At 36.8% G+C, this 9,760-nt stretch overlaps 2 protein-coding genes and 1 long non-coding RNA gene across 3 annotated transcripts; 1 reads left to right on the top strand and 2 right to left on the bottom strand.

Moving 5' to 3' along the window:
• Nucleotides 1–1,845: 1,845 nt before the first annotated feature.
• LOC122599235 lies at nucleotides 1,846–2,447 on the bottom strand. Its single transcript, XR_006323894.1, has 2 exons — nucleotides 2,385–2,447; nucleotides 1,846–2,273 (listed from the first exon to the last, which is right to left on the bottom strand). It is a non-coding gene; the product is annotated as an uncharacterized LOC122599235 (long non-coding RNA).
• LOC122599224 lies at nucleotides 2,180–6,783 on the top strand. The gene is made up of 10 exons (XM_043771696.1): nucleotides 2,180–2,764; nucleotides 2,917–3,023; nucleotides 3,115–3,177; nucleotides 3,259–3,348; nucleotides 3,432–3,597; nucleotides 3,667–3,853; nucleotides 4,075–4,886; nucleotides 5,204–5,764; nucleotides 5,886–5,951; nucleotides 6,519–6,783. Exons 1-10 carry the CDS (start codon nucleotides 2,180–2,182, stop codon nucleotides 6,624–6,626), a joined length of 2,745 nt encoding a protein of 914 aa, XP_043627631.1. The 3' UTR covers nucleotides 6,627–6,783.
• Nucleotides 6,784–6,913: 130 nt separating this feature from the next.
• On the bottom strand, nucleotides 6,914–9,204 carry LOC122599228 (RNA-binding protein Y14A). The gene is made up of 4 exons (XM_043771708.1): nucleotides 8,754–9,204; nucleotides 7,633–7,769; nucleotides 7,337–7,482; nucleotides 6,914–7,187 (listed from the first exon to the last, which is right to left on the bottom strand). Exons 1-4 carry the CDS (start codon nucleotides 9,034–9,036, stop codon nucleotides 7,148–7,150), a joined length of 606 nt encoding a protein of 201 aa, XP_043627643.1. The 5' UTR covers nucleotides 9,037–9,204; the 3' UTR covers nucleotides 6,914–7,147.
• Between the last annotated feature and the right edge of the window lie 556 nt (nucleotides 9,205–9,760).

Below are 9,760 nucleotides of genomic sequence, written 5' to 3'. Positions count from 1 at the left end.
CTTTCAAAAAAAAGTGATACTTCCTTTTCAACAAAATACGTCTGATTCTCAAAATCACTAGAATGAAAGGTAGAAAATAACACACCTACTCCCTTAGTTGATGCAAATTAATCAATTGAATTGTAATATGTGATGATGCATGTATAGGATAACCAATTGAATTGGTTATTCGGTTTAGGGGTTGAAAACTAAATATTCAAATAAGGATTTGACTTTTGATAATAAGATCTATGTGTCGATATTTACGAGTAATAAAAAAAATCAAATTACTAAAACACTTTTAATAACTTACCAAGTTTTTTGAAAAGTTCGTGATTCGACAACGGGAGGTCTAGCATACGTTATCTTAATCAAGTCTGCACTAGAGAGTTCTCTCGAAGCAGAAATGTCTATTTCAAATATCCAAACAGAAATATCTATTTTAAATATCCAATGAGAAAAAACTTTCTACTAATTCATGTGAAGGCACGACGATTAATAGGGATAAACTTCTATCTTCTCCAAGATTCAAACTCGGGTTACGAGGCCCAAACCCCTTTCTTGGGGGCTACCTTTGCCTATGAGGTTGATCAAGGTAAATAAGAAATAATTAAAATTTTATAACATCATTATAATCCTAGAGTTAGAATTCACGTTGACAATATATTTAAAGATAGTTTTTTCAAGTTCAAGTTATTTGAACAGTTTGGGCAACTGCCTACAAGATATTCACCTAAAAATGTCAAACTGAAAACGTCGTTTTGTAAAAATATAAGTCGACATTGATAGTCAAAAAAAAAGTGACTTTGCTCGTTTGGAGATTGTTACGAGTTTGTATAACTACAATTCTACAAATACTAATTACGGAGTATGTCTTTGCTAGAGGTGTTGTCGTGGGACTTGGCGATGTATCCAATGCCATCATGGAATTGAGACTACTGCCCATTCATTTAAAAATTGTATGTTCGCGAAGGAGACTAGAAACATGATTAGTACATGGATTCAACTCGACATTTTTTTGCCTCTCTTAAAAGAATTCTATCATGGCTTGATGATTTAGATATTGTTCGAAGGTCTGCTAGTATCCCGGAAGCTATATTCTTCATGTAATGGTGGTAATTTTAGAAAGCTAGAAATAATTTGGTGCATAACTATCTCTGAGAGAGGCCTAACGACACGTTTAATGCTATTGTGAAGTCTTCATATTTTTGGAATCGTGACAGAAAATTGCATTCCTTGTGGATCGATCGGGTAGTGAATCCGATTGCTCGATGACCATTATTTCTTTGGGTGATGTATGTTCATACTTGTGTTTGACTTTGTTCTTTTCGGTTTTGTTATATGTTGCGTGAGGTTTGATGTGTTTGTATGGTCGATGTAACTCGTTTCATACCACCCGCCCAGGGTTTCTTTGGGAATGCAACAAAAACATCACGGAGTGAAAATTAGTAGCGTGAATTTAAAGTTCTTTTCGTTTTTATTCTCTCGTCTCGGTATTCCGTATTTGGCATAAGTTTTTTTTAACCGATTTTGCATTCCTTGCAGTTAAAGTTCGGAGTTTAGCGTCTAGTTTGTGTTTTTTTGTTGAATTATAGACTCTGACACTCTATTATTGGCGATCTCTAGCGACATCCTAGTTGATCAATTCCATAGGATTCGTTTCCTTTTCAAGAACTTTGGTCCAAATAGGTCCACACTATTTAGTTTTGTTACGAGTTACCTTTTTATATTATTATTCCGACGTTAAATATGTAAATATATGTATATAAAAAAAAAGTTTTAATAATAAATTATTTAGGCCCTTTTGTCATGATAGTTTGATGATGTGAGATAAAAGTACTGAATGTGATTTAAAGCACTTGTAAGTTGTAACAGTTTTAATAATATCTTCCAAAGCTCTCATGAAACCCCACACCTAATCTCACACACACCCCATCATTCTCTATCTATCTACCTTCATTGGTTTTTGTCATATTATTTGGGAAAGATTCAGTCTCCAATATATGTGCATATCTATGAGCCATGGCCCATGTATACCAACAAAGTTACAATCCAAACCCTTCTTTTCTTAAACCCCATCTTCATTCTCTGTGTATTGACTGACATATATGCCAAGATATATATATATATATATATATAGATAGATGGATGCATGTTTTTGTGTCTAATTTAAGTTGTACCCTGCTCATGCACATACACCATGACAAGATTCTCTCCAAGATCATTTACCATATATGTCATCTTCATCATCATCCAATCTCTTTACTCTTCCAAGATTCTATCTTGTGCTTGTTCTTGTCATGACCATCATGTTCATCAACACACAAATCAAAAATTCGAACAAAAAACAACCATCTTTTGGGAATATGATGAGAAATCCAAAACTTGGGTTCAGGTGAAGTTACCTTATGATCTAGTATCCTGTGTTGATAATAACTGCACAAAAGTGGGCATCATTGAATCAACAAACGACGATCAAACACAAACCAAATTTGATCAAGAACAAGAGTCAAACAAGGTTGATAGTCAAAGAAAAAAGAAAGTCACAAGAGATGAAAGAAATAGTGGAGGTTTAGGATCAAGAAAGAGACTTTCATTAATAAAAATGGCAGAGGATTCGATATGGGTCACCGGAATGAGTGGTTCGATCTACGAGAGGTATTGGAATGGAATTCAATGGGTGATTGCACCTCATGAATTGCCATTACAAGCAGGCTATGCAGTTTCTGTGTTTTTGGTCAATCACACAGTTCTTGCTCTTTCTGAGGCAGGAATCTTGTACCAGGTGCTTCCAACTTATATCTTGATATTACCTAATCTTCTTTCGGATTCTTTTAAGTTAGTCAACAAACGTATACAGTTAAAAGTCATTGAAAGCTACTTATCTGATACCATTAAACCAGTGGGCCTTTCTATGCTAATCTTATTACTTTACAGATGCAACTAAGTGAAAATTCAGTTCCAATATGGGTCGAGTTCCCACCGATTATAGATTCCAGCTCGCCAACACGAATCAAATCTGGAGTTATTTCACAAGATAGGGAGTAAGTATGCCTGAAAGTAAAGGTGCCAATTGCAACCTGTTTATCTAAGTTGAGTCTGCTCATTTACTTAATTTGGGCATAATGGATACAGGAAGATCTATTTCTGCTCAAAGGATGGGCTGCTGATAGAGCTCAGTGAGGTTGACCCTCCAAGGTTTCGTCTTCTTTCAATTTTTTTTCCTTTTTAAGTCTTCTTACAGAAAAGGGTATTTATATTTTTTCACGATATAAGCAGATGGATGAACCATGGAAAGCCTCCAGGTGCAGACGTTGCAGCGATGGTTGATGCTGCTGGAATTAGACTACAAGTCATATTCACTATAAGGTCACCTCTCTTCTCTCTGTTTTACCTATAACCGGTGCTTCAAGACTCGAACCCATGATGGTTATTCTCATTACGAAATGCAGCTCAAGCGGTGATCTATACGAATTCGACAGGTATGCAAAGCCATTGTGGAAGAAACACATATGGAGTAAAGGATCGTCACAAGACACCACTTTGATACCATCCAACAGCTGCATAGTACACCGAAGAACAGGACCTCATTCCGAGTCACTCTTTCTCTTAACCAAAGTACACAATCTAAACACTTACATTTCTTGAAAATCGACGAGTTTTATGATTAAAATTTACAGATTGCAGGGTGGGAACCTGGTTGAGAGAAGACTACTTCAAAGAAAATGGAAATGGATCGTCCATGGAAGCCCTGAAGATCAACAATTCACTTCCATGACACTTGTGACTACTGACTATACACACACAAATCCATTTTCTTTGTTTCTAACAGCAGCTTCCGGATCTGTTATTGAATATAACATTTCTGTACAAGGTACGTTTACCCCTTATTTTTCAGTCATGTAAACTACAAGTGAAAAATTAACATTACCAACATAAGGTTGGTAATCCGGTTAGTAAGTTTACATGTATATGATTATATAGCTAATAGTATCTAATTAGCAATTTTAATTTAGTTTTAGTAATATGATATGATTTTCTTGATCTTAAATACCGAGTCTCATGGTAAAATGCGTACTGACCGCCTATGTAAAGATAGGCAAAGGACATGGGTGAACCATATGCATCCACCAAATGCCAAAGTAGCCAAAGGCGTTGCTGGACTGCAATTTCAAGTTGGGCGGATCATATTTCCATTGGATGACGGTCGGATAGGTGAACTGCATCAATCAAGAACTGGTGGTGACAATGTGGGACCGAGTCCACCTGTCAATCGAAGACGAGTTTCCACAAAGTACACGTGGTCAATAATTGATGCTCCCGAGAGTGAAGGGTGGAATGCAGAATACTGCACTGGAGATCGTGGCCCCTTGAACTGTATTTCAGGCATTAAAGATGAGCTCAACAACGAAGAAATTGCCACAGGACCAGTATCAAGAAGGCGAAATGGAAACAAAGGGCATGATAATTACTATTTAGCGTCGCCAGGAATTAAAATGAAAGAAGAGAGGGACATTGATCAGAAAAGTTCGGCTAATATGAACTGCCGCATACGAGTCATGCATGAGGGTAAATCGTTCTTTCTTTTAACTAAAAGTGGGCTGACTTACGAGTATCTAAATGTAGATAATGTGTGGTTTTGGCTTCGTCATGAGTATCCTACGGCCATGAAAGGTGCACTTGGAAATTACAATGGGAGCTTGTTTCTGGTGGATGAGCATAACAATCTGATTATCAGAGAAAGGTCTGATAACAAACTCACATGGATAAACTGCACTGCAGTGAAGAAAGGAAAACAAGTTATTGGAGGCCCGCCATGGGACAGACCTCCAGGAATATCTCCCAAAGTTACACCAGAAGACTCTCTCTTCTTCGTTAGCAAAACCGGAGGGCTGCTTCAATTAACGGTAACTTAGCAGCTTAATAGTTTTATACAAAAGTCAGATGCTAATCAGAGACGAGCCCATTTCGAGCAGTTTACAAACTATTTAATCAATCTGGGTTGTGTTTTAACTACACCGGTTAAACTACCTTAAAAAGGTCAAAAAAAGACTGCAAACAAACCTCCTAAATCATTTAAATCTTGACCTGATTTTAATTTGTAATAATAAAAGACTGTATAAACAAAACGATAAGTAGCCCAAGTTAAACTGGAAAATTTTGCAGAAACCATTCCTAAAGTATCTTTCCACCGCCAATTCTAATGAATTATGAGTGTTCTCAGGTTGCACTACGGAAGTTGAAATGGAAAGATTGCAAAAGCCCTTCGAATATAAAGATTGCATGTATTGTAGACCAAGAAGGGTTTAGAGAAAACATAGTTTTAGTGATTGGAAGGGATGGTCGATTGTACCAGTACAACAAAGTGACGGGCATATGGCACAAGCACCACCAGTCACAACACATGGTGCTATCAAGAGAGTCTGGAACTGCCATTAGAGGTACGTCACGGGCATTAACTGGATCCCTCTTCATGATATCAGAAGACGGCATGCTCATCGAGTATCATTGGAACCCGATTGATGGTTGGAATTGGGCAGAGCATGGTTCGCCATACCACGGGGTCACATTGGTTGGGTCTACTGGGCCATGCCTCGGAGAGAATCAGTTGTTTTTGATTGGTTCGAATGGGAATGTCTACTTAAGGTATTTGGACCAAGCAACTTGGAAGTGGAATAACTACGAGTTTCCATCTAGGGAAAAAATTGGTGGTGAAAACTGCCAGGGGGAAGATGTTCATATGGACGAGAGATGTAAGGAAGAAACCGAAAACTGTGATCCGAAGGTTCGCTTTGATATATATATATATATACACACACACACACATATATATGAATGTTAACGGCACACTATATTGTATTTTCTCGCACCGATCTGAAATGCTCCATCTCATGTTGGTAATGCAGGTGGCACCCACACGGCCAATTCCATTCACGGAAAACTCGGTGATATTTGAGCTACGAGATGGCAGGGTAAATGTGTATAATTAAGATACATATTTAATCTTGCAAGTTCAACTCATTTACTTCTTGTCAATGAGTCAACTTTGGTTATATTTGATTTCTAACGGCCAACAGATTAAAAGCTGGGAAATTAAGCATTTAGTTAAGAAGGAAACAGGTCACACGGGTTGAAATGTTAAAAGAACTGAAAATCACTGCACATGTAAATTATACATATAAGCTCGAAAAACGCATTACTCAAAAAACATCATAATATTACTAAAACAATATAACATTTGTAAATTACCCAATATAGATACATTTTTGTGAATCACTAAAAAGAAGTTGTAGATTTGTCACTTCCTATTAGTAATCAATGAATAAAAACGTGTGGACAACAGGCGTCCAACCCAATCGACCTGTTTCAACTTTCTACCCATATCAAAGAACCACGAATTTACCCGAACTACTTTGGCCTATAATTGTACCTGCCAGACCCCACCTGTTTTCACCCCTCACATTGTTCATTATAGCTTTACCTGGGCAAGATAACCATATTGCAATTGATGATAAATTCTCATCTCATGTCGTTTGTAGTTGGCAGAAATGCAGAGAACCAAGGATCTACAATGGGTGTGGTGGCGCACAATAGGAACTCCAACAAGCCACTGCAATGTGGTCTACTGGACGGCTGTAGCATCATGAAAACAGTTGACCAATCAAAAATTAACCATTGTACATACAAGTATACAACAGTTAAAGAGCAGAAAACAATAAAGCTTACAAGCTTAGCCATAGATCCTCTGAAAATGCATGCCTCTGTTGTAAATATGCTATGCAGCAATCTAAAGTTAATTTCATATTTCGTAGTATGAATTCTACTAATGTGCAACATTGAACCTCATAACTGGGCGGTCACAAATTTAAAAGCTTTTCTCTCTGACTGATATAAAACCAATTGCTGACCATACAATTTAAAGACAAGCATACTCTGGTGTTGCCAAAAGCAATATAACAAAATCATATGAAATACAGAACAGTAGGCAGTTGCAGTTGGAGAATGGTTCACAAGGGTTAAATTACATAACTAAGAAATTCTGTAAAGGCTAAAAGTTTAGGAAAATAAATTCCTCCGCATACGCATTTTGATAGTACATACTACAAGCGTCAACCAAGGAACAACCACGATCGAAACAGCACCATGTATGCTTCTGAAGCAGACCAATTCAAAATCTTCTCCGGGGACTTCTAGACCGACGAGGTGATCTACCACATAAAAATGTAATAAGAAAACATAAACAAAGCATAAATGTAATCAGTTAACACATTCATGTCACTTTTAAAAAGCTCCATCACACTAATACATGTAACGTTGAAAATAACATGCATTTGATAATTTAGGATGACAGATATACCTCCTTCTGTTATTTCTCCTTTTAAAAGGACCCCTGCTGAATGCCCAGTCAACATGGACTATTTGAGTGAGAAGTTCTCCTCCATCCATTGAGGCTATAGCTTTCTCTGCCTCCTCATAATTTTCATATTCAATAAGTGCATAGCCCTAGAAACAAACAATAAAATATGTCATACCTCAAGCATAACATAAAACCCAAGAAAAGAACACAACCCTTTAGTTTAGTACAGAGTATTAATTTAGAAACTAAAGTAATACTCTATAAGCATAGACAAAGCAAAGATTAAAAAAAAATACCTTAACAAATCCAGTTCGGCGATCAAGATTTAAATGCAAGTTCTTGATCTCCCCATACTCTCCAAATGCATTTTGTAAGTCATCCTCTTGTGCTTCCTCATGCACTCCAGTAACAAGAATAATCCACCCTTCAATTGCTACACAATTCCATGTTGTTTAAGGATTTAGTTAGACCATATATTTTGGCTTAACAAGTACATAAAACAAACAAACTAAAACAAGTTATAATAGAACAACTAGAAGTCTAGAACACGTTATTATTGCACAGCTCGAAGAGATAAATCAGAAAACTAATTATAGATATATAAAAAAAACTTGATATTGCGTTAAAGAAAATATGTAGTAAGCCTAAGCTAAAGCTTGGTACAAATAAATAACAATCTTTCCATAAATAAATAGTAAGATTAATTAATACCCCTAGCTACATCCATCTTCCTCCATAACAATTCCACCAAGAATCAAGTAATGATGACAACTTCCGTCCATTACTATTTAGTTACATGGTCATCTGCGAGCCTGCAGTTAATCAAGGATCTTTCATTGAGACCAGCTTTCTCCATGGGTTAAAAGCAGCTAGATAAGACCTTACATAGTTTTTTTCTAGTGGTTGCTTGGGTTATTTGGTAAATGAGTACACCTACGTTAATGAACTTCTAGCTGTCCGCAGTTAAGATATTTTCCCATCAATCCAGAGCCTATCCCGAATCCCATCCATCGTAAAAATCTCAATTTAAGACTGCACTGGCTGGCGTTTAGACCCTAGTCAACTGTTCAACTGCCTTGAATTAACTACTCTACCTCAAGTCCATCTTTACATGCTTATTTTTTTCCTGGAAGGGAAGCGTTATTTGCACCACAATCATTGACACATTTACCACATACTTGCTTTATTAACTTGTACAGATTGTTATAAATGTTGTACTGTGTGGTAAATATATCAATAACAATTAACACTTTCCATCGTAAAACCTAAACACTGTTCACTACTTCCCTGACTTAATTATCAGATCTGGACACTAATTACGAAGCCCTAAGCAAACGTAAAATCAAATAGACAAATACATATATTAAATATTTATTATCATCTAAAAACAGAGTGTGTATGTGTGAATATAGCTTACATCGTTCAGGACCGGGGCCGCCATCGGAATCGAGAGAATCGAAACGGCCAGACATACGATTCATACGCTCAGCATCAGTTTCTTCACGAAAGCCACGGCCTTTAGTTTTCTTAGGAGCGGCGGCAGATCCACCGGTGATAGCAGATTTAAGTTTAGGGATATGAGCGGCGGCGGCGCTAGGTGAAGATGGATCCACGTCAACGGCGGCGTCTTCGTCCATCACCATAAGATCATCCTCATCGGGCTCGAAATCCAGTGCGTCCACATCACCAGCATTCGCCATTTTTTGTTTTCGGAAATTTAATAGGGACTGAAATCGCAAATCGGTGTTTTATGCAAATCGCTATAGGTTGCTTTGTTTATCTGGTGCTCGTCGCATGGAGTTATAAAGGCTTTTTAGGGTTTTATATATCTTTTCGTTTCTCTTTTTACACTACTTAGCATTTCCACCCCCTATTTTTCAATATGAAAATTTTAAGTATCAAATATGACCCTCTTTGTAACTATTTATAAGGGAAAAACGGAAAACCGAAAACCAAATAATTTGGGCTTCGTTTTCTAAAAACATAACGTATTGATTCGGGTTTTGATTTGTATGTCATAAACCGAATTGAACTCAGACCAAGTATAATTCAACTTGTTTTATATCTATATATCTTTATTTTGTGGGTGTTGAAGTTGTTTCTAGAGATCGTGACTTACTCTTGTCACAAAAAAAAAGTCTACTGCGGATGTTTTTCACATGCTTCGTCTCTCAAAGGCTAAAGCATTAATTAGTCTCCCTAATGTCAACATCCTCCAATTTAGTTCTATGTGATTACTTTTTCTTTGTTTATTAGGTCAAATATCATCAGATTGTTTGCATCTCTCTATTACCATACATAATCAAGGCCTGAAATTACTTTTGTTGTGAATAAAGGTTGTCAATCCATGCACTCGTCAATCGTAAATCAATGGTCTACTGTGAAAAGAATTCTTCGTTACCTTTAAGGCACACTCATTGAGCA

Source organism: Erigeron canadensis, chromosome 1 (genome assembly GCF_010389155.1).
Source record: "Erigeron canadensis isolate Cc75 chromosome 1, C_canadensis_v1, whole genome shotgun sequence".
Taxonomy (NCBI): domain Eukaryota; kingdom Viridiplantae; phylum Streptophyta; class Magnoliopsida; order Asterales; family Asteraceae; genus Erigeron; species Erigeron canadensis.
The sequence above is the reverse complement of the archived record's forward strand: the minus strand, read 5'-3'. Positions and strand labels throughout refer to the sequence as shown.